At 40.9% G+C, this 25642-nt stretch overlaps 1 protein-coding gene across 2 annotated transcripts in view; it reads left to right on the top strand.

The window, feature by feature from the left end:
* The window catches only part of PTCHD1 (patched domain containing 1), a 57255-nt gene extending 31863 nt beyond the window's left edge, over positions 1-25392 (top strand). For both annotated transcript variants that reach the window (XM_004435198.3, XM_087427351.1), the window contains 2 exons: positions 4220-4880; positions 16591-25392. In XM_004435198.3, coding sequence (XP_004435255.1) covers positions 4220-4880; positions 16591-18245 — 2316 coding nt within the window. In that variant the 3' untranslated portion in view covers positions 18246-25392. The remainder of the gene's footprint in view (positions 1-4219; positions 4881-16590) is intronic.
* The last annotated feature ends 250 nt before the right edge of the window (positions 25393-25642 follow it).

The raw sequence follows: 25642 nt of genomic DNA, 5'->3' as shown, positions 1-25642 counted from the left end.
CAACTGCAGAGGCTGGATGGAGAACAAGAAAAGTCAGTAAGCTCAAAAGCCATCCCCTTCATTCCCTGTTAATATTGCCATGTAATATTGCTCTCTAAAAATGAGGTTTGCCTGTTTGGATTATTTCTGGTCTCTCTTGATGGACCCCAGATCCCCAAGTGTGGCCACCCCACAGCTCAGTCATATCCATGGCCGGTCATTTGAACCAGGTGAGCTGACAATTCTTCATTCTTGCCTAAGTCCTCTTCATCCTCACTCAAGTTCTAAAGTTGTGCTGGTCTAGGGCTAAGTGTCCCGCTGTAGAGTGAGGCCTGATTTAGAATCCTGCATCTGCCCTTTACTTACTGGGTCATCCTGGGTAAGTTTTGACATTCTCTAGGCCTCAATTTCTCCAGCTATAAAATGGGAATAATGATTTAATCATTTCCATGGAGTCTTATACTGAATAAATTTTTTAAACTGTATCGAAAGTACTTAGCAGACTGCTGTCATCATTCTTAACCTGAAGGGTGATGAGAACAAAGAAGCTAACAATTTAAACAGTGTGTTCAGAGCCTTAGAATGAATCTCAATTTAACATTCAGTTCTGGCCTCTTTGGCAGCAAATACAATAATAATAAATGTTGTGATTGGGATTGCTGTTGGATTAGGCTTTACTAGTACAGAGCTCTTGGTGGTGTCTACTGTTAAGATCTTCCCTTTGTTTTCAAGGTTGTATCTCTTATGTGTGTGATTTTCCATGTGTGAGTGTGAGCACCCTAAATTCAGGGAAATTATCCTATTATTGACAACACAGTAGATTTAATGAGTACTTATTGAATGTGTGTTGAGTGAATAATCCAAAATCTACACATTGTTATAGAAACATGGATTATATATTGATTCACAGGACAAATTCAGACTATATGAGGGGTCAGAACTATTACTTTGTCATTTTCCCCTCCTTTTCTGAGAAGAGGGGCTCTTGCCTAGCTCGATAATATGCTCGCATGGATTAAGGCTGTCCACTTTGTGGATTGAGGTGTCTTGGTCACCATTTCACTATCATGCATTGATGTCTTCCTGTCTTTCTTTCCCTCTTCTGCCCCCAAAAGCAAAGATTAATTTAAAGGCGAAGATGAAGTCACTGTAAACTAACTTGTCATCGTTTTTACCTTCTTTTTCTTTTTCAGTGCAGAAATTACAAGTAAATATAAAGCTAAAAAAACAACAACATAGCTTTGATCTCTGGCTTCCTCTTTCCCCTGTGAATATATCTCATAATACCTACTGATGTCTCTACTGTCCTGGTTGGGGCTCCTTTAGGAAAGTAAACTAGGGACTTCTAAGACCCTATACAGGTAGATGTCCAGGTAGCATGTGCAGTGTCTCTGCCCATGGCTATGTGGACAGCCAAGAGTAGACTGTGTGTGTACTTTGTGTGTAGTCATAAGAGCCAAAGATCAGAACTGAGTAGTTTCAGAAGTTACAGAAGGGGGCCTCAATTCTCCTTTCCCATGTCTCTTATTATCCTCTCACCTCTTATCCCACAGTAGAATCCCACAGACTCCCCCTGCCGGCTGGGTGGCCTCAGCCAACACCTCCTCTCTGGTTGCTTTGTCACTCAGCATCTCCCTGCTACTCAGAAGCAAGAGTGACACATGTTCTATCTACCCACCTCTCCATTGGAAATTCAAAGCAGCTGCATCTCACAGCAGCTCTGGTACTGAGAGTTAAGAAACGTCCCTCTCAAACTTCAGTAAGGTTCTCATTTTCCAAGCCTCCCTTCTATGATGTGGTCATACAAGGGTTAACATAGTGTCCGCTTTCTTTGGTCTGTGGTCCCAGGGGTCATAGCAGTAGATCTGCAGAGTTGGCAGATCATTAAATAGTTTACAACTCCCCACCCAGCAGGGCGTGGGTCGCCTTAGAGAATGGATGGAAAATATCCCCTTGCTATAATTGGGTTCAGCCCTGTGGCTTAACACCATCTTATTCGGCAATCTTTTTCTCTTGACATATTTAGTAATCACTCTAAGGGAGATTTATTAGACTGTTCATGGGAACAAACAATGCACTAAATATTACACATATGCATGCTTTCAATACCACTCCTTTTCTAGCCTATTCTGAATCTGTCCCCAAAGTCTTTCTTTTAACTCTTATCAAAACTCTCTCTTGTCTTTAAATTCCTCTTGGTTCTTCTCTCCTCCAAAATAACCTTTTATATTTTGGAATTTTTGTGTAGTTAAGAGTTCCTTTAATCAAAATTCATTGAGCCATGCTTAGAAAAGAATGGATGAAACCACACTCACAGTTTAAAACCATTCAAGACATTTTGCTCATCATTAATCCCAAAACATCAAAACAAAAATTTAGCATATGATTAGAGTTTTGTGAAAATAGTCTCCTAGGTATCTCTGTGAGATCGTGTGTGTGTGTGTGTGTGTGTGTGTGTGTGTGTGTATATCAAGGAAAGAACTCAAAATATTTCAGTCAAATGTGATACAGTGAAGTGTTTCCTGAACCTGAGAGTTGGTGCCCATGAGGAGATTTGGGGGAGGGAGCCCTGAGAATTAGGATTAACGACTCATGCTCTGGGCTAACTAAAGGACTCTGACAGCTGGTGCACCTCAGACATTTTCAAAAAGCATAATAAATATCCCACTCACCCTGGCACATGCACAGCAAAATGTCTTAGCAAATAATCCATCTAGGGCAGATTTAAGAGAAAATATATCAGGGTCATGGAGACGCTCAGAAGGTTATGAGTTATAATGGCACAGCCACAGTATGGCAACTCTGGATGTTAAGCTTTATTCCCTTTAGGCACGAAATGTTCTACTTCATTCATCAGATATGCAATGATGGCTATCTCTGCTCTTGGGAGAGCCCACTCAGTGCTAGGCACGGTCCTAAATGCACTCATTTACTTAACACTCAACTACATGTCAACCATTGGTCTCATTCTGCAGACTGGCCGTATTTCACAGAGATAAGGCCTTATTTTTCCCACCTTACACTGTAGATTACATATACTCCTACATATCTGAACTTGAGCACTTGTGATTTTTTAGGGGTGGGGCAGTAAAAGCACAAGTTCAGGAATTAGCTGCTAGCAAGAACCTTCCTTCAGCTGCTGGCATTGCCAGCCTAGAGGTGTAGGGTGAGGGGCTAGGAGCATAGGTTCTGGAGTCAGACTGCCTAGTATAGTCCAGCTCTCTCTCTCCCTATGTGTGTGACCTTGGGCAAGTGACTTGGCTTCTCTGTGTCTCAGTTTCCTCATCTGTAAAATAAGGCTGGTACTTGTACCTACTTCATAGTTTCTTGTAAGGATTAAATGAATGAATCTGTATAAAGGGCCTAGAACTGTGCCCGGCATGTAGTCGGGGCTGTTACATGAGTGCTTGTATTCCCATGTGCACTTCGATCGCAGGCATACAGAACCCGGGCATGGCAAATTTGACTTAGGGCGAGGTATGTGGAATAAATCGCACTGTACTCCTTTAGCATGATTACCATGTATCCCAGCCAGGCTCTTGCAGTTACAGCTCCCTTCCCACATAAGCAGATGAGGAAAGCCAGAGAATACGAGGGCCCTCAAGGTGAACCTCTTGTCTTTTACAGCACAGAGTGATTGAATTGGATGGAAATCATTTAGCTGCCCTACAAATTGGCAACAAGGGATGGGCCTGCAGAGGGCCTCTGCACTCGGAATTGCACCTTAGTTCACTTTTTACATTACATTTTTAGGAGGGAGAGTGAATGGTGGACCTATATAAGATTTTCAGACATTTATAGACCAACTGAGTCACAAATAACCCAACATCTGGAAATAATGTTGGTACTTTAACCCAGAGCTTCTCAAACTTGAGGTATGTCAGAATCCCCTGGCGGGCTTGTGAAAACCCAGACTCCTAGGCCCCACCCCAGAGATTCTGATTTACCAGGTCTGAGGTGGGACCTGAGAATTTTCATTTCTGACAAGTTCCCAGATTGTGCTGATGCTGCTGGTCCAGGGACCACACTGTGAGGACCACTAGTCAAATGTGTGTTTTGCATCCTTACTATCCATTTCTGACGTAAGGTTATAACATTTAATTTGAACTCTTTAGCTTAGAGATGGCATGAGTGACCCTCTCCCTCCAAAAAATAGAGATATTTGAATCCACAGAGCTAATGTCACTTTTTAATGTCTTATTTTTGGTAATAAACACTGACTTTCATTTTTTCCCCATAGTTGCATGCTGCTGTGACCAGAATCCAGGTTCCAAGGCCTGGTTTTAATTACACATTCGCCCACATATGTATCCTGAATAACGATAAGACTTGCATCGTGGATGACATAGTGCATGTTCTGGAGGAGCTAAAGAATGCTCGGGCCACCAACCGGACCAATTTTGCTATCACGTACCCGATCACTCACTTAAAGGATGGGAGGGCAGTGTACAACGGGCACCAGCTTGGAGGCGTCACTGTGCACAGCAAGGACCGGGTGAAATCCGCAGAGGCCGTCCAGCTCACCTACTACCTTCAGTCAATCAACAGTCTCAATGACATGGTGGCCGAGAGGTGGGAGTCCAGCTTCTGTGACACCGTCCGACTATTCCAGAAATCCAACAGCAAAGTCAAAATGTACCCTTACACGTCTTCCTCGCTGAGGGAAGATTTCCAGAAGACCAGCCGCGTTTCGGAACGTTACCTGGTCACTAGCTTGATCCTGGTGGTCACCATGGCCATCCTCTGCTGCTCTATGCAGGACTGCGTCCGCAGCAAACCCTGGCTAGGCCTGCTCGGGTTGGTGACCATAAGCCTGGCCACTCTCACTGCGGCCGGGATCATCAATCTTACTGGTGGGAAATACAATTCCACCTTCCTGGGAGTCCCTTTCGTCATGCTAGGTAATTACTACCCTTCATTTTTCTGTTTTCTCCTGCTGGTGGTGGTGACCGGGTTCCTAAAAAGCAAGGAGTAGCCATCTAACAACTTTGTTTCATTTATAGTGTCTTCCTCTTGCCCAGAAGTCCTGGGACCAATTCTGTAAATTGCTAGTGGTCAGCAGGAAGCAACCTCATCTGGTGAATGTGCCAGAAGTCCAAAGTCCTTGGTTCCAGCTCTGGTTCTCCATCAAGTAGCTGTGTGGTATTCAGATATTAATCTTCTCTGTGCACCAGTGTCTTAGGTTGGGCTTTCCCAGAAGCCGACCTTGAGACAAGGATTTAGATACAAGTAGTTTATTTGGGAGGTGAGCTCAGGAATCTCCAGTATGGGAGTGAGGACATGAGACAGGGAAGGAAGACAATTCCTGGGATGTTAATGAGCAGGTTACTGCTGTGGGCACCTGCGGCTCAATCCCACTAGGGACCTTTGGGAGACCTTGTAGAACACTCCTCAGAGAGGTCCTCCTTGAGGGGTGAGGAAGCTGGAGGCTGAGCTTTGTCCCCAGAAACCCTGTGTATGATTCATTGAGGGATCTCCTCAGGGTCATTAACTCCCCAGAACTTCCCAGGGAAGACTGAGCACGTTCCTGCAGCTAGAGAAATCCCTCAGGTTACTGGTCTTTGTAGTTAGAAGCCTTCAGTGAGCTCAAGAATGGTGAATGGGAGGACACATGGGTCGGACCCTGATAGCAACTGTTACCCTCAGTTTCCCTACCCAATGTGTAGAGTGGATGTGAACATCACACAAAAGGACATGATAAATGTACAAGAACTTTGAAAGCAAAAACTGAGACATAAACAGGAAGGTAACTTTCTTCCTGTCCCTGCTATGAACTCAGGAGAATGTTTTTAAATGGTAGTGTGAGAATCCCACTGTATTCTCTGTTGGGGGCTGCAAGAATTTCCTGATAGATATAATGGTCCAAACAAAGCCATAGTAGTCACAATATAACCTCAGTTTCTCTGTCCATCTGGTATTGAAGATGGCATGCCTAGCAAACCTCATGGCAGGGTTCTTGCTGGCCAAGGATTCAAACGGTTAGCTTTCCCCCTTTTCTGTGGCAACTTCTCATCAATTCCTTTAGCAAAATTAAAATGTCATTTGGAATCAGATACTGACATGACAAATGAAGTGGCATTTTTTGTTGACTGAGAAATAAGTGTGGTTGAGTTCATTAGTATGCCTTATTCCCTGTTTGGGGGTAGTAGAAAAGAACAGAATTTACTCGGGAAATATCAGCTGCATTATGGTTAGATGATAAGCAGGGCTGGCGGGGCTGCAAGGCCGCAGAATTACATGCCGCCCTGATGCTCTGCGGCCTGCGGGAATTTAGACCTAGGCAATAAACATATACTGGTAGCTTTTGTGGAAAATCTGGGGCACTATGCGGAGAGTGAGCAAGCTGCGAATTTACCAGATCAGTTTACTCATCGCTGCCGAACACAACAGAGAGGGAGGCTGCTGTACTTCCTCCTGAATTCAATCTGTTAAGAAGGCAGCATAACTTGCCTCTTTGAAATAACCCCAAGACGACGTGGGTCGGTTGTGGAATACAGGGCGGTTCCTTGAAGAGTGAGTAAGGACTGGGTATTAGTAGCTTCCACGGAGGCTTGAGTCAAGATTTAAATTAAGATGTTTTGCTCATGATTAGTCACATGCTTGGGGTTTTTTTTCAGCTTTTCATTTTAAAAATACAGTGTTTTTTGTTGTGATTGTTTTTGTGTGAGGAAGATAAACAGGAATAAGAAAAGGGTGGGGAACTGAAGGGAGATAGTAAGGTTTTTAAGGTGAGGGAAAAAGGATGTCAGAGCTAGAAAAATGACTATCATTCCTGGTTTTATGACACTCTAAGTAGTTACCAGTGAGCTCAAAGTATGATAAAATATTTAAAACTTCCTAAAAACTAATTGTGTTAAGTAAAATAAAATTACAATATTTAGAGCTTCTTAAAATTAATAAAATAAAATAAAATAGTAATATTCAAAACTTCTTAAAATTAATTTCACTAAAAATCAATTTCACTAAGTAAAATGAAAGTAATTATTCAAAACTTCTTTAATTTTATTAAGTAAAATAAATTACATTTAAAATTTCTTAAAACTTATTTTTGTACTTTTTAAAGAAGTTTTAAATATTGTAAGTAAGTCAACACAGAAAGGAATATACCAGATAGTATTGGTGCAGGGAAGGACGTAAGCAACGGAAAGATGCTGTTAGCAGGGGAGTGTCTTTAGAAAACAAATCCAGAAATAGTAGTGCCACAACTCCACAGAGACCGAGTACCACTGACCTTGACGTCAGAGTTGAATTCAGAAAAATCTGGCATTTATGGTGAAAGAGACCAGGCATTGCAGGTGCCCAGTACTCCCTTGCTTGCAATTTGTGAGGAATGTTCCATGCATTGAGTTGATGGCAGTTTTCCCTGCTGACAGTCGGTATGCAACCTTTCTGTACATTTTCAGCCCAAAGAGATCTCAAATTACTTAGTCACAATATGAAAGGAAGCTACGCATTTTAGTAGCTGAGGCCCATTTGCGATAAATACTTTGCACCATGTAATGGGTGCTTAATACGCTTATAACGCCAACAGTGCCTGGATTTAGGATGGTTGCCCTTCTGTATTTCTCAGATAAACTCTTCATTCTCAGAGTCTGATTGTAAAATGAAATATAAGCAAGAGCACGTTCGTAAATGTTTCATTCAGGGCCAAAGTTTAATTCTGGTTTTTTGATGACCAGTCCTAAAATGCCAATAAATATTTCAAATGACCAAGAAGAAATGCAGTGCTAAGGGTTTTGTACTATGAGTCAATAAACTGTCCAGTTTTTAAATTTGCCTGTCTATAACATAAAATGGCTATGCTTAAACTAAGCAGATTTAAGCAAAACTTCTTGATTTTCTATGTTATATAAATGCAATATCAAATAAAAATTTTAAAATATATGGCATCATTTAGAAGGAAAGTACACCTGAAATTTTTACAATGTTATAAACCAATGTTACTGCAATAAACAAAAAATTAAAAAAAAAAAAAAAGAAGGAAAACTATCTTAGAAAAAGTCCCTAATGCGACGTTTCCTTGGCCAACAATAGGTCTATAATGTGATAAACATTATAGATTTAAAATTCAACAAACTAAACATTCTCAGCGTGATGCCGGTCACATAAGGCCAGATCCAGCCAAATGCCAAAATGGCAGTAGATTTAGAATGGAAAATTTTAAGACCACGTGTGTCAAGCAATATTAACCTGACAAAATTCCAGAATAGGAAAGAATTTGGATAAACTCTGGGAGTTCACCATAATGGGATGTGACTGTGTGTTTCTAGCCAAGATGATACGTGACATCTCTGGCAATAAGAATATATCCTACACAGATGAATCATTTTGGCAATGATGTAAGCATAGATACATCATGATTTAGAATGTTTTTAATCAGTGTCATACATATTAGACAATCCCACTTTTGCCAAAACCCCTGTCCATATGAGTCAGATCAGCTTATTTAGAGCTGAAATCCTTAAAGGTCTACAGTATTATAAATGGTCATTGACATTTTTTAGTTACTATAATTTGGAGAAGAGTTTATTTCATCCATATCATTTATGCATAAAGTAATGTCCTTTCTTTTCAAACTATATTGATATCAGGTATTGAGGTACTTGAACTGCCATTTGTAAACATATGATACTCATCATTTTAATCCATTATGGAATTTCCTTTATAAGGATGAGCATTTATACCATTGTCCTACAGTTGGGTATGATTTAAAAAATTGGCATAGGTTTTGTACATGCAAGCTCTCTTTACAAGCTTAATATTTCCACAGCTTTGCTGATCAGACATAAATCAGGAAAGGAATGGAATGCTGGAGAATATAGAAGGGAACAGAAGGAAGGTTTTCTTCCTTCTTCATCTGGAAGGTTTGTTGCTTCATGTACATTCTGACCAGCTAAAAGGGGAGAATTGAAGTTGTGGTGAAAGATAGTTTGGATATTAGTTTATATGTGGTAATCTAGTTTATAAGGGCTGCTTTGCATTTATCAAGATACAAGAGCCTCAGAGATCGGATGAGATGAAAAAATATTCTTCAAGCCATTTCAAATGTTTGGGATTTTGAGAAGGTCAAATGTCAATCCAGGGTGCCCTCTTCCTTCTGAATTATCCAGCCAGGCCACTCAAATTCAAGGATAGGAAAGGAAGAGAGGATGTGATTAAGTGCTAGGAGGAGAACAATAGCAAGGAAGTTTGGCTTCTTTCAGGTATATATTCTAAGATTATCTATATTTAGCAGAAACTAGATCAGGTTCAGTTCTCCAAGAATTTGTTATCATTTGATGCCACCTGGAATATGATGCAGTATATGGAGTTTAGGCTTATAAAGGGGTAAAAGTTCTTGTACAAGAAAATTTAGTTCTGAGAAATTGGAACTCAATTATTTCTGCTCTAAACTTAAGCAAACAAGAAAGGTTTTGCTTTCCTGATGAGTATTCTGGTATATTTCTAAATTCATGAGAAACATGGGGGGAAAAATCAGCCAGACAATAATAAAGTTTAAACCATATGAAATTGCCAATATTCAACCATTTTTGACCTAGAAAATTGGTACCAATATCCGACCATTTTGAACTACAAAAGCAGTAATTTCTTTTGTTTGGCAGGAGATTTTATTTTTTATTATTTTATTTATTTTTTTTACAAGCCTATTGTTTAGTTCTTTATTTATTTATTTATTTTAATTTTTTGTTTATTGCAGTAACATTGGTTTATAACATTGTATAAATTTCAGGTGTACATCTTATGGTTCAACCTAATACGTTATTGTAGAAGTCCATTATTTGCAACAGTATGATAATCTACATGATGGAGTAGAAGTATGTTAGAGTCTTGTGGAAATATTCTGCTTAGATATAAATCACTAATAGGTTTAGTAGTTTCTAGGAAAAAAACTGGTTTATACGGGTTTTGTTGTTCTCTTTTTTTTTATATCTGATTTAAACTGAGAGTAATTCCATACAATATTTTCAAAGTTTTTTTCCTGAATATCTTTATTGTAATGGTCTATGGTCATTGTGGGACTAATTTACAAGGAGATTGTGTAATCTAGTTTTGTGGATAGTTCTCACCCTTTTATTCTTATGCCCCACCAATCATATTACAGTAAGGGGTTGGTGGGGAGAAATAGGTTTGGGGAGACAGAACAAGACACGTTTATTCTATTCTTAACCATAAAAGAAGACAAGAACAAGACTGGGGGTGCAGGTCCAGGAAGGCAGAGCTCGGTTAGGCAGAGGGATGCAAGGGCGCATCCTCTTTGACCCAGGTCTCCTGGGTATCCTCTGGGTGGTCAAGCCACCTAGTCTAGGGAATGGGGGAGTGGCAGATTTCATGAAGGTCAGGCAGCAGGAGGCAACATCAGGACACTGACGTGGTAAAAATAGACCATGAGGAGAAACACCTAGTTTGGTGTTGCATTTGGACTAGCACCTCAGAAAGTCACTGCCGGGGCCGGATAGTCTTGACCAGATGGGTCTACAGGAGCTCACAATGCAAGCGGATTCATAGTCATTGTCAAGGAAATCCTGCACTTCACCTAGGCTACTGCAGCCAGGAACCAAAATGTAGGAACCTAAAAGAGGGATTCTAGCCCCTTCTCTGCATTGATTGATGTAGCAGCATAAGCATTTCTCTTCCTCACCAGTAAAATAAATTTCATATCAGCCTACTATTCATTGTGTGTGTGTGAGCATGTGTATGTGTGTATAACCTGGGTGCATGATACATATTATATATCACCTTACCTATATTATATATCATATGTAATATGACATATTATGCAGTAAGTTCATGTTGTATATATAGGTGTGTTTTATGTGTTTATAACATATGTAGTGTATATCATTTGAATGTTTGAATATAAATACTATATATTTCTTTATATATTATATAGTATGTATTCACACATTTTATATGTAAATATATAAAATATGTTTGAATAGGATATGTCATATATACATATATTTATATATTACATATGTCTTCTATGTGAAAAGATCTTACACAGTGACCATAGTATATATTATAGGTCACATTTGTACACTCATTTTATATAGCGCACACACACACAGTATCTAAACACTTTATCTTTAAGCAAGGAAGAGCTATTAGCAAATTCATTTCTTCGACTCTTATTTGCAGCTCTCTAGTGAAGGAAAATCATTTCTCAGATTAAAACCCAATGCTGTGATTAGAATTACCAGAATGTGACAGGTCTCTGGTAGAAAGAATAAGATGTGTATATTCGCCATGATGTGGGCATCCGTGTTAACTTAAGCAGAGTACACCTTTCCTCTCACTCTTAACTGTGAGACAAAACAGGCCATGATAAACCAAACAATTCAGCATAGAAAGTAAATGTTTATAACTGCCAAAGTGTAAATGTAACCCAATTAATGAACTTCTCCCTGAAAATAGATGTTACTCAACCCAGACACATATACACTTTAAATTTCTTCTCAAAAAAACAAAAATCATGAATTTATGTGAATGTCACTGAAAGAAAAACATTTTATAAACATGAGCTACTTAGTGAAGCTTGTCTAAGAATAAAATATATTTTAAGCAGATTTTGCTCATGCATTCATTATACTCTATGGATTTTCTAGAAGAATGTAGTAATTATATTTCCATATATGAAATTTGGCACTGCCCAGGCATGCTATAAATGGCTTCATTGTCTTCTGATATTAAATGTTTTCACATTGAAACTGAACGATCATCCATCAGCAAGCCATCCCATTTCACCTCCTCATCTTCTCAGCTCTTCCTTACTTTTAGGAACTCAGGATGAGGAAATCCTGCTAGTATGAAAAGGATTAAAATGTGAGGAGCGCCCAAAGGCCTTTGTACTGTGGCTGTGTGTGCTGGGGAAGGTGGGAGAATCTGTATCTAAAGAAAAATCTGCCTTACAAAATCCAACTGTACAAAGTAGATCAATTTGCTTGTGATTATTCATTGACAAAAAAATAAACAAATCACCCAGACTGCCTCTGGGAGCAAAACCATTAAATACATTTAAAATATGGTTCACTTTATGAACAACTTTCCAGAAGTATATCTACTGGGTAAAGTTAGGTTAACTCTCAACTATTCGTTAATGGATTCCTACGTTAGTGGGTTATAAACAACCCTGAAGACTTTGGTCAGGCCCCAGAAAAGGGTCTGAGTGAGAGTGAGATTTAATCTGTGAGTGTCCTTGTGACTCACCCTAAGTGACTAGAGGATTAGCCAGTTGAGGTTTTTCCACTATTAGTGTTATTTATCATCTGTACTGCTTTTTCTCTTCATTGGCTCCAAAGCCTAAAAGTTAACTGCACATAAAGACATAAAATTCTTTGGAAAAGAAGAAAAATTATTAGCCTAAATCCTTTAGTATTTGATTTTACTAGATGACAATCCCAAAGTCTACTGCTAATAAAATTTGAATTGCACTCCTGGTACAAATCGTGTCTGAACATTGGTGAAGAGCTCTACTGTCCTTATCCCAGGGCCTGGCTAAAAGCCTGCATTGCCTCAACGCATTCACTCATGAATAATTAGAACTTGGACCTGTGTGTGTGTCTTGACACATGCTGATAGGCATGTAACTATACAGACATGCAATGAACCAAAATAGAAACAAACATCTTGACTGTGCTTTTAAAAGACAAGTGAATACTTTAAAAGCTTCTTTATCTTCAGAATTTGATAGAATCAGTAAGTGTTGTTTAACAGCTCCCTTTGGCAATTTTTCAGCCTTAAATACTGTTACTGTAAGAGGGAGAATGGCCTGGGATATTGGTCGGTCCCTGGCATGCTCACTATGATGCAGTCTTTTATTTCCAAGTCTCGGGCTGTGGACCAATGTTGAGCCCTGGCTCCCATTACCACCTCAGGGCCTCTGGTCATCAAGGGCTAAATCTGTATGGAACTTCATGTTTAGATAGTTCCCCACATGAGTGCTCCTACCAGGGAGTCCTCAAGAACAGGCTTGGAACATTGGAGATAGAAAATGGTCCCATACCAAAGTGATGCTTTGTGCCAATGACATAGGCCCCTTGGTCAGATTTAATAGAGAAGTTTATAGAGCTCCGACATCACAGAGAAAATTTTAAAACTGGAGCACAAAGCAAACTGCAATACTTTTGCTTTTAAGGCACCTTTTAAACATGAGGGAAACAATAGCCAAACCTCTGAAAAGTATCTTCAGTCCACATGTGGTATCTGTTTGCCTACATCTGTAGGATTTGGTCTCAGAGTCCCGCTTGCTGGACCCGAGCCCCAGAGTTAGAGCAAAGGATGATGGTGATGCTAAAGAAGGGAGACACCAACTGAGAAAAGAAAGTGGAGAGGAACAGAACCTACCTAAATTTTTCTTCCCTATCTTTCCTTGATTTCCATTGGCCCAGTTTCTGAAGTGGGTATAAAAGATAAGGCCAGGGCTGGAGGAAAAAGTGTGAAGGAGCTGATCTCTGTGAAATCCACCTACATATGATTTTCTCTTCACTGCATCCCCATCTCTATTCTCTGTCCCATTCCCCAGACCTAAGGGAAGCTGCTTCAGTAGACCACTGTCCCAGAGGGGTGTGCATTTAAAAGGATACCCTTGAAAGCCAAAACCAAAGGGACTCCGGCTATAATTATGGGCAGAGCAGGCATCCCAGGGGGCAGGGCATTCCTCATGTCCTAAGGCTCTTGGAATATGTCTCCCCTTGAGTCCAGGCCAGGAAACAGGGGCCCCACAGTTCAGCTCTCCTTTAGGTAACAGACAACCTCTTCAACATAAATACCCAGCTGTGAATCAAGTCTAGTGCCAGCTAGGCACTCCAGGCTGTTAATCCCTGGGAGGCACCCACAGCTGTGTTGGCATACATCCCTCCCTTGATTGACTGGGCTTCAGGAAGGAGGCCCAGTTATGGTGTAATCAGTTGTCCTTGAAATCCAAAGAGCTCTTCAAAGACACTGCACAACTCCAGTTTGGGGTTTAGGGTATAGGCATCTGTTAGAGAGGTGTAGCTTGAGAAACAAGAATCTGGCCTATCAGGAATGGTGGTGGGGGCCTTTGGAGGCAAGGCCAGTGATGACTAGCAACAAAGGCCAAGTGATCAGGTAGAACAGATTGTTTCTCAAGGCCTCTTCTTCTGGCCTCTGTGGGTGTCTTCATGTATACCCCTGTACTGAGAGGAACGAAGTAAAGGCATAGGTTCCCAAAACCCCTAAGAATAAAATTAGAATTCCCTCTGGAGCTCCCCCAGAACCAAAAACATATGCAAAAGTCAGGACTCAATAAAAATGATCAAACTATAGAAGGACAAGGCATTTAAAATGCAGTAACAGAACTCAAAAGACAAGCTAACAGCCTACTTCTACCTTTCCTTGAGTTTGATTATTTTCTTTCTGGACCCTCGAGCCTCACTCTTTTCACCTAATAGCTCTGTTAATTCAAATTCCTTTTCTCAATTAGCTTCTAAGATTATTCAACAGCAAGGTAAGAAATGGATTCTTATTGTATTTTCCAACAAGAGTCAAGGTCAGATGATGTCATTATAAAACATTTCACCGATTTAAAAAAAGGACTGCAAAACAGATTTAATTGAAATTCTACTATATGACTAATTCTAATCCTGCTATATGCACCCTTATTTTCTTGCCATATTTAATGACTCAGTACTAAAGCCTTGTTTTAAAACATTTTTTTGTTTCTAACAAGTAAATACTGTAAAAACTTCCATTTGCCATTTTCAGTGAAACTCTAAAGTGTGTTTTGCCCACCAGAACTTATTTGACATAGCCCTGGATGAAATGGTCAATATTGTTTCCCCAGGGCGCAGATGCCTTGGAGGTATTAATTCTCTTTTTACCCTCATTGTCAAGGAATTGGTTACTTTTAATCAAAGGTTGGTTGTTCCTTCCTGAGAACACAGTGGAAACAGACTGAATAAATAGGTTTCCCTCTTGAGACTAGACGTTAGACGTTAACTATCTACAACATAATTAACAACAGCATGCCAATCAACGAGTGCACTGTTTACTTCATGTCCAGGGAGTTTAGGTGCCTCCAGTTTAATAGGGGCCATGGTGCTAGTTATCAAATTGACAGTCTTGACCTGACCTCTAAAAGTGGCTATAAAATGATGCCTAGTAAATTAAGATAAATGCCAAATCCCTCCGAGGAAACAGGCCTATATCATAACTATGAAATGGGCATTCAGGTTTGAGGCCAAGACTTCACAATAAGGATATAAATACCAGCCTGGGCACGAGGGAAGACGTGCGCTCAGTTATTGTATACACAAGATAACAGTGACTCACTTCACTCAGCATTACGCTTGGCTGGAGATTTTAAATTCCTTTTTAAAAACAAGACTATTGTACCACAGGGTAAAGATTTTATTATCCTCAATAATGGGATTGAATATGCCAAGGCGTAGAAGCAGAAAATTAGATCTGCTGATGCCAGTGCCAAGGCAGGGGTTATGGAAAGCCACAACGGGTCATTTTGGTGGCCTTTTCAATGTTGCAGTAGCCTGGAAACCCAGGGAGGCCCATTGGGGAAGTGCCTGGCTCCAACCAGGAGAGGGGAGAGAAGTCAAGCTAGATCTGGTCTCGGGCAGTAGAATGGAGTCAAAGCATGGGCACTTATTGCCCCTCTGCTACTCCAGTGTGACTGGAATACTAACCAAGGAGGCAAAGGCACTAAGTAGTTCCAGAAAGAGGTTACTGATCTGGCTCTCTCCCTCAGAGGCCATTGCCAAATAGTGCAGAGAAGCCAGCAGAGTCACTGCCTGCTTGATACATCATCTATGAGCAACCAAAATTGGTCAGACAGATCCCTGAAGACAAAATGCAAGCCATAAACCTTCAACTTGAATTTTAATTTTTATCAATTGCAAGGAGAGTTCATATGAATCTTGTTCCTTCTTTCTTCTTTCCTGTTCACTCAAACTTGTTCCTACTTATTTCACTTCCCTCTGTTTCTCAGATTTATTGCTTCCTGCACTGATTTATTTCTTCCCTGCACTCAGGGAAGAAAATAAAAAAGGAGGCTGTGATTTAGGTTCCTGTCAAGGCTCAAATTAAATACAGTGCTTCTTTCTCCCTAAAGCCCTCCATTTGGCCAAACTTAAATGCAGTGATGAGATGTTAACTCAGAACCCTCTGCTCCCTACCTTTCTCTGTGCTGACCTCTAGCCAGACTTGTGGGGATGACAAGCAAAATGATGAGTGGCCAGGCATCTTCTCTGGAGTTTTCCAACAACCAAGGGAAACAAATAGCCTGCAAATTGCACCCGCAACCCTAAACTATCGATGTACATAATCCCCAAGAGACATAGGCACAAGTCTACCCAGCTTTCTATAGGCAAAAGTCCACCCAGCTTTCTTAAGCCAGAAGGGAGCGTGAAGATCTTAGCTCCTCTATCTGCCCTTTCGCTATCCATTAACATTTATGGTTCACCAAAACCCAGGTCTCTCTCTCCACAGGAGAAATCATTGGCATTTACCTGTCATCTGTCACCACTAGGGCTGGTTATAGTTCCTTTGACCCAGTAGTTCCCCATGACCAAGTTGGTTTCTCTCTTTAAAGAGATTAGTCTTTTAAACTTTTGATCTGGTCTTTTTCTGCCCCCTCAGGTCATGGATTATATGGGACTTTTGAAATGTTATCCTCCTGGAGGAAAACTAGAGAAGACCAACATGTTAAAGAGAGAACTGCAGCAGTCTATGCAGACTCCATGCTCTCCTTTTCTCTCACCACTGCCATGTACCTGGTCACCTTTGGCATAGGGGCCAGCCCTTTCACGAACATTGAGGCAGCCAGGATTTTCTGCTGCAATTCCTGTATTGCAATCTTCTTCAACTACCTCTATGTACTCTCGTTTTATGGTTCCAGCCTGGTATTCACTGGCTACATAGAAAACAATTACCAGCATAGTATCTTCTGTAGAAAAGTCCCAAAGCCTGAGGCATTGCAGGAGAAGCCGGCATGGTACAGGTTTCTCCTGACAGCCAGATTCAGCGAGGACACAACTGAGGGCGAGGAAGCGAACACTTACGAGAGTCACCTATTGGTATGTTTCCTCAAACGCTATTACTGTGACTGGATAACCAACACCTATGTCAAGCCTTTTGTAGTTCTCTTTTACCTTATTTATATTTCCTTTGCCTTAATGGGCTATCTGCAGGTCAGTGAAGGGTCAGACCTTAGTAACATTGTAGCAACTGCGACGCAAACCATTGAATACACTACTGCCCAGCAAAAGTACTTTAGCAACTACAGTCCAGTGATTGGGTTTTACATATATGAGTCCATAGAATACTGGAACACTAGTGTCCAAGAAGACGTGCTAGAATACACCAAGGGGTTTGTGCGGATATCCTGGTTTGAGAGCTATCTAAATTACCTTCGGAAACTCAATGTGTCCACTGGCTTGCCTAAGAAAAATTTTACAGACATGTTGAGGAATTCCTTCCTAAAAGCCCCCCAATTTTCACATTTTCAAGAGGACATTATCTTCTCTAAAAAGTACAATGATGAGGTCGATGTAGTGGCCTCCCGAATGTTTTTGGTGGCCAAGACCATGGAAACGAACAGAGAAGAACTCTATGACCTCCTGGAGACCCTGAGGAGACTTTCTGTCACCTCCAAGGTGAAGTTCATTGTTTTCAACCCGTCCTTCGTATACATGGATCGATATGCCTCCTCTCTGGGAGCCCCCCTGCACAACTCCTGCATCAGTGCTTTGTTCCTGCTCTTCTTCTCGGCATTCCTGGTGGCAGATTCTCTGATTAATGTCTGGCTCACTCTAACGGTTGTGTCCGTGGAGTTTGGAGTTATAGGTTTCATGACATTATGGAAAGTAGAACTGGACTGCATTTCTGTGCTATGCTTAATTTATGGAATTAACTACACAATTGACAATTGTGCTCCACTGTTATCCACATTTGTTCTGGGCAAGGATTTCACAAGAACTAAATGGGTAAAAAACGCCCTGGAAGTGCATGGGGTAGCTATTTTACAGAGTTACCTCTGCTATATTGTTGGTCTGATTCCTCTCGCAGCTGTGCCTTCAAATCTGACCTGTACACTGTTCAGGTGCTTGTTTTTAATAGCATTTGTCACCTTCTTTCACTGCTTTGCCATTTTACCTGTGATACTGACTTTCCTGCCACCCTCTAAGAAAAAACGGAAAGAGAAGAAAAATCCTGAAAACCGGGAGGAAATTGAGTGTGTGGAAATGGTGGATATTGACAGTACCCGAGTGGTTGACCAAATTACAACAGTGTGATAGTTTCTGCTTGTTATATTTTCACCCTAGGTCTTATCAAGAGCAAAGAGATGATGCTAATGAAACAAATTTAAGGTGGTTCTTTCTTAAGGATAAGAAACAGGCATTGCCAAAAAAGTAAAGGACAAGGGGGGGAAATGGGCATTGCATATTTTCAATCTTTAAAACAAAAGGTTGTTATCAGAAAGAATTTACACACACACCCTAGAGACTTATAGTCTCTTAAACTAAGATCAAATAGAAGAAAGCTTATTAGCAAGCAGAACCCTATTTTATTCACACTGCAGATGTTGCTGGTATTGTGACAAAAACCTACTGATTGAAAGGTCAGCTGCCAAGGCAGAAATAGCTTTAAGCATTGTTCAAACAATAAGGCTTCCAGAACTTCTGCAGAGCAGTAGCTCCAGGCAGGGTCTGTGGTTTGAGGTCTTAGCCGTCTCATCTAACTCCCCAATACCCCAAGGAGATGCTCGTGAAACTTCTGGCTAGCAAAAGCAAGCCAGACACATAGTGGAGTGGCCATCACCCACGGACTGAAATTGTCACCCCTAAATTCACCCAGGCGAGGCAGTTTTGTTGTCTAGAATGAATTTATCATATCCCCCCATCAATATATTTATAACATTTGTGTGGTATGGTTAATACACCTTTAAACCAATGACAGCTCCGACATTGCAGAGTTGGGGCGATTCTATTTTGGAATATCTTGTTGCTTGTCACCAAATGGATCTGCTTTATTAGTTACAGCTTTTGGCAGGAGGCTCTGAGTACTAAAAACCACAGAGCCAGACCCAAATACCTGGCATGATGGAGGAAAAGCAGGTGTCTACTTGAACCCAGAGACAGTGTTTCCATTTTAACAAAAAAAAAGGCCAGCTGGTACAGCTGTTTGTGGTTTGGCCCTCCATGCGTTTTTTGCGTGGATGCCCAGAAACATCTGCCCACGCATAGCTGAGGACAGAGAAACGAACACTGAAATGGTTATTCGCCGTAGCTTCCAACTTGTAGTGCCAGTCTGCCTTCGCTATGAGACATGCCTGCTCAGAGACACAGAGGAGAAAAGACAGTTCTTTAGTGAGTGTAAGTCCTGAAACTGAGAAACTTCCTAAAAGTGCAGGCAGGGAGATAAAGGGCTGCAAGGGAGATACATGGAAATGATTGGAAGATGTAAACACCAATACAAGTCTATCAATGATGACAGTGGAACTTTCCTGCTAAACTGGCTGCACTTTCATCTTCCTGGTCCACCCCCCACACCTTTGTTGGTGCCGCTCTACTTCACTGCACGGCCCTTCTGTGCATTAACGAGCCTAGATGTTCATACTGTTGACTTGCAGTATCTCCAGGATCTAAACAGAAATGATTTGATCTGAAGAGGCTGTGTATGTTACCCCAGACCCCCGCATTTCTTTAAGTCTATAAAAATGAAGCTAAAACCTGGTCACTTTTGAGGCAAATGTCTACAATATGTTTCCCTTTTAGAGATGTAGCTTATTTAGACATCTATACTGGTAAGCTCCCCAAAGCACCTTACCTTTCTGGACCTTAGCGGATGTGCTGTGCAACTTCCCCATCCTCCGCAGAGGAAGAAACTGAGACCTAGAAGAATAAAGCGACTCACCCAGGGTCACACCACTAGAGGGTTTCCATCATTTCAGCATGCCTAAGACAGGGCAGGCCAATTTTAGATTTTCTCATAAGAGGGCTATTACTCCCTTCAAAGTACATTTCCAAGGAAGGAACATAGGACTTCATTGGCCACAAGGCAGACTTTTTTTTAATGTCTGGATAATGTTTGGGATTTAGGTTTGCCCTTGTCTTTCTAAACAGCAAAAATGTCCAAATGATTCAGATGTAACCACACCAAGTGCAAACCTGTGCTTTCTATTTCATGTACTGTTGTTCACACAGTTCTAAATACATGTGCAGGGGATCGTAGCTAGTGCATTACACACGTGTTCAATCTCTCCTGCAGATACACTAAGCGATCATATCGTGTTATGCACTCAACTAGAAGACAATGAGCTTTAATCTGAGGACAAGTACAATCCTCGCAAAAGGGCAAGTTCGCATAATAGATCTGCGATCAATTCTCTCTCCAAGGGGCCTGCAACTAGGCTATTATTTATAAAACACAGCTGAAGAGGGGATTGGTTTTATTCTTAAATCATATGTTGCTAAATCATTTTCTGAACAGTGTGTTCTAAATCAGCCATTGATCTCGTGTCGGCCACGTGGAGCACCTCGGGTTAAAGCGACTCCACGAAACTGATACAACACACACACCAATTAAGTGGATTTTGTTGCGAATTTAATCATTCAATTTGGTCAACCAGAATGACTTACTGTGGAACTTTGTTTTATGACAGATAGTAGTTTTCCAACTTGATTGAGTCTCTGTATACCTTGGGATATTGTATTTTTAAATGAAGGGCATTTTCAACCTTGTCAACTTCTCTTTTCAGCACTTGAAATCAAAGCTTATGGAATTCTGACTGTGGAATGAATTTTTTTTACTGGGGGACTCTGCATGCCAAAATTGATTACTTATTATTTAATTGTTACATCATTATTATTTATTTGTTAATATCGATTGTTGATTATTGCTCTGACAGCATTGGTTTAGCCCCACCATGGAGAAGACATTTTAGAAGTAACTCAGAGTTACATCCCCATAAAATTTAAGTCTTTACTTCATGAAGTTTTATTTTTTCAATTGCTATAAAGAGGGAAGGAACGATCCTAGCAAACACTTGCAAAAGTTTTATTTTTCAATTAATTCCAACCAAGACATTAATGTTCACTTTACCAAAGAAACTTATTTGGTTGGGTTAGAGTTGGTGTTTGTTATTTGTTTAACCAAAGAAAATATTCCATTCATCAAAAATATTTCTCCTAATCAACTAAAAAAAACTGTGATACTTGGGCTTTCTTGGCCATTCATAAGAAAAGAAAAGAAAAGTCAGAGTAAGGGTGATATTCACTCACTGAGTGAAACTCAGCAGAATATGTAAATTCACAAGAAACTTGGGTTTGCAAGAAAAAAATGATACTTGAAATAGGGCATTATTGTTTAGTCCTACAGTAACAGTCTAACAAGTAGCATGAGGTCTCCTCAGGCTAAAAGGAGTACATTTGTTCCACAGAAAAAATAAGACAAGCCCTCATGAAACTCCCTCTCCATTGTTCCAGTTCGTAAGTTTTGCTTTGGTTTGATTTTGGGTTTTGGGTTTTTGGGTTTTGTTTTGCTTTGGTTTGGTTTGTGGTGTTTGTTTGTTTGTGTTTGCTTGTTTTGCTTCTGCCTTTCCTACCATTTTTACCCTCTCAATTTTCAGTCAGAAGTGAGATAATCAGATGCCATCTTCCATGGCTACAGTTATTTACGCAATATACTGCTCTAAACAAGGCCCTCAACCCTTTTATTTTAACTAACCACCACCCAATTATTTTAAGTACCATTCTGGGACCATGACACCACTTTCCTCTAGCCCCAGCAGTGGAGCTTGGCTGTGTCTCTCTCAAGAACAGATGGGCTGGGCAGCCACCTTGGGGGTGTGGTGTGAGGCAGAGCCTCTTGGACACAAATGGTATCCTCCTCATAATGGCTTTATTCCTTCAGATCCTATTAAAATAGTCCTGCAGCTTGTAGTAGTGTTTGACCTCTGTGAATCTCTGTTTTCTCATCTGTAAAATGGGGATAATAACAGTAACTATCTTTAAATTCAGCAAATACTGAGTGCCTAATATTACCCAGATACTGTTCTAGAGACTGGGGACAGCAGTGAACAAATTGGATGAAAAATATCTGCCCTGAGAGAGCCTACATTTGAGTGACGTTGTAGATTTACCATAAGAATTAAGTGAGATGATGCTCAGAAAGCACTCATGGCAAAGCCTGGTGTAGAGAAGGAACTCAAGACATTATTATTTGTAATTTGTCTATCCCACACAGTAGCACTAGGGCTCAGCTCTCTGTAAAGCTACAGAGAAGTAGATTTTTGAAGATTTGGGCCCAGGATTAGGGCTATATAAAAATGCAATGAGTCGTCCTGGTCATTTTAGGACATCCAAAATTCGGCTGGATCACCACTTAGTGGGGCAATTGTAAAGGAGGCCCAAGCCCAGGATTTTGGAGTTGGATTATAACCCTTGAAAGGATGGGATACAGGCAGTTGGGGATGGGAGCAGGGTGGGGGGAGGGCACTTACTATTTAATTACTGTGCCTGGCTTGTCTGAAGACATTTGAACGTTCCCTTGCGGTAATTTGCTTTTAAGTTTGTGCTACATAAAAAGTACCAGGTATTTGAAGACAAAGTTTCTATTTTTTAAAAGCATGGTAAAGCTGCAACACGAAGGGAAATATTAAATTAGTACTACTGGATTCTCTGGCAAAGAACTGAGAATGGCTTCAGCCAGCACATTGCAGAGTTCCTCCCTGTGGTGGTTACAACTGTTTATTTCTGTTTCATGCCAGTCCAGGAGAAAGCAAAGAGGAAAGTGAATGAGGTAAAATCCGTTCACCTGAATAGGCAGCATCAGTATGTCCTCCCCAGCCCACCTCTCACCCACCCCCCTTCTGTCCAGGTGATCTGTTTGAAGTCTTCTTTGACATCTATGAAGGTGCCATGCAAGGAAGAGGAAGTGAGCGGACCAAAGAGCTATGGCCTCTGTGCAGATTTTTAAGTTAAATTAAAATTAGCACTGCAAGGGTTTGGAGGAGCTCAACTGGTGGGGAGAGAAGGCTTCTTTTCAAAGTATAAAGAAAGCGATGTGTACCAAGGAGGCAACCCACCGAGGAACCTTGGTGGAAGGGATGCTGTTCCTGTGGAATGTGCCAACCTCTTCTCCCTCCAGAATGTTGACACCAGATGAATCTTTGGATAGAATTAAGCTTACCCCCTCATTTTTCACATAAGAAAACTGAAACGTGGAGAAGTTAAATTACATGCACATAGCTAGTTAGAAGCAGATACAGGACTATAATTGAAGTCTCCTAGTTCCTAGCCTCAGTCCTTTCTCCATTCTACCACTTTACTGCCAAATTCTATGTATCTAAATTATAGGGTCTTAACCTAGGGGCCATAAATGAGTTGGTGGGAGGGTGGGACTCTGAACTCCCTAAAATTAAATTATATGCAAAAATGTGTGTATATGTTCACTATGTGCATTTTCCTAAAGAGAGAGTCCGTAGTTGTCATCAGATTCCAAAAGAGGTCTGTGACCCAAAAAAGGGTAAAGAATCACTGTCCTAAATTAATAAAGACCTCATTGGGAGTGTGATCCCGGCGTCCTCATTTTGGCTAATGGGCAATCAAGAATTTTTCAACCATCTTTTCTCCAAGGAGCCAAAACTATTTCCAAATATTGGTCTCTCCATGCCCAGCCAAGTGCCTACTTCCATTCATTTATACTTCAGTCATTCATTCGTTTATCTATTCTGCAAACATATTTTCATTGTTCCAGTTTATGTTCCAGTACCAGCTAAACACATTCTCTGGGGCAGGACTGGGGAAAAGACCCTTATGCACTGTGTTCTTGTTGGCAGAAAGAATATCAAGTATATCAGATTGCTACCACATTCTCACTGTTGCAACAAAGTATATATAGCCTCAAAATTATAGTAACCACACCCCACACACATACACATGCAGAGAGGGCAGCCAGGAAAGCCAACATATGGAAGTGGACCCTGATAAAGAACCAAGGGCAGAGCAGCCTATTTCCAAGTTATACAGGCATATGCTGTGTGTCGCAGCACACCACATCCTTGGAAGGGCTGCTCACAGATGAGTCCTCTTGTGAGATGTCTACACTAGGCGTGCATGCACAAACTTACAGCAGCTGACTCTCCAACCAACAGGAAGAGAATGTGTCTCATTCATCTTGATAATATTTGTAGTGGGCAAATAGGAAATGACGGCCATGGACATATGGTTACGTTTAAGGACAGGTGTGTCTTGGAGAGATACGCAAATAGAAGCCCAGTTCTCTTGACTCCTAGCCATAAGCTAGATATAGTGTACGCTGATAGAGGAAGTTGGAGTTTCGTAGCTGTTGTTTGTGCTTCTTCTGGTATAAACTTTAGGCACAATGGAATGCACCTGGGTTGTCCTTAGGGCAAGGCTGCAGGAATCAATGCTTGGCCCTCCCTGAAGCACAAAGGAGATACTGGCAGCTAAACAGTGCCGTTTACATAACCCTCTGCCCAGCCATGACAAGGGAAGCATTGTATTGAGATGGAGGAATATTAGTCCCACTTTGTAGCATCTGATGTGAAGTTTGAAGACTTTGTTCATTGAGATCTATAACGTTCTTTGTTTAACTTCTACAAAATGGCAAAGACTCTGCCCATTTCCATTACCCAGTCCAGGCTCATCCTTGGGAAAACCTATTTGATTCTCTTTGGCAAAACAATGCACTTAATTTCCAGGGTGAAACTTCAACACCTTTGGCTCAGACTTTCAGATCTTTATTCTTTAAATTAACATCCTTCCAAAACTGTCTTTGCCCCTTGTCCAGAATCACCAAGGCAGATCCTATGATACCTCCTTGGAACACGGGTGATTGGTCAAAACTGGTAATGGCCCATTGGTTCTGCTTCATACACATACACACACAAACACACATACATGTACACATAATACATGTACACTCAACATACCTATAACACGTACACAAAAACACATACATACACGCATACACATAACACATGCACACATACACTTGTACACTGCCTTTTACAACATACCTGATACATTTGAGGCATGTGGTTGGCATGCCTTAGCAGGCCCAGCTCTGTGGTTCTGTGGGGTTTGGCAGGCCAAGGGCTTTAGCTATCTGCAGAGAATGACAAAAAATATTATCTTCCCCTTCTATATGTTTCCTGTGCGTGAGCACGCCTCAGACCAGCCAAACAGTACACTTAAAAAAAAAAAGAAACCTGGGGAAATGAATGTTTCTTGGAATTTACAAATTGCTAACTGTTTTATAGTGGGAAACTGCATTTGATGGAATTTTCTAAGTCATAGGTGAGAATAGCAGAGACCCAAAACCACAGAGATCTCTCCGAAGGTCTGGATTTGTGGAAATTTATCTAGAATTTTTGCTTTGTGATCCAGACAAGAGGAAAAGGAGGGAGGAGGAAGGAAGGAGGACATATCAGGAGGTTGTTCCATCTTGCCAACTCCCAGTGTTAATAAGAAGTGGGCATTTTCCACTTATCCCCAGCATTAGTGTGATGGGAAAGCCAGCACCTTTCATCCACCTCAAGGAAAGAAGGTGCTATCCAGGGAAGCCTAGTGATAAGAAATGTCAGTTTAGGAGAAAAGACACACGAGTAACAGAAAGAAAGAACTATCCAAGACCAGAAACGTATAGCTAACGCACAGACACACAC

Source organism: Ceratotherium simum, chromosome X (assembly GCF_057802395.1).
Source record: "Ceratotherium simum simum isolate JZ-2026a chromosome X, ASM5780239v1, whole genome shotgun sequence".
NCBI classification, from domain to species: Eukaryota; Metazoa; Chordata; class Mammalia; order Perissodactyla; family Rhinocerotidae; genus Ceratotherium; species Ceratotherium simum.
Note: the sequence above shows the minus strand (reverse complement) of the source record. Positions and strands in the feature narration are given on the sequence as shown.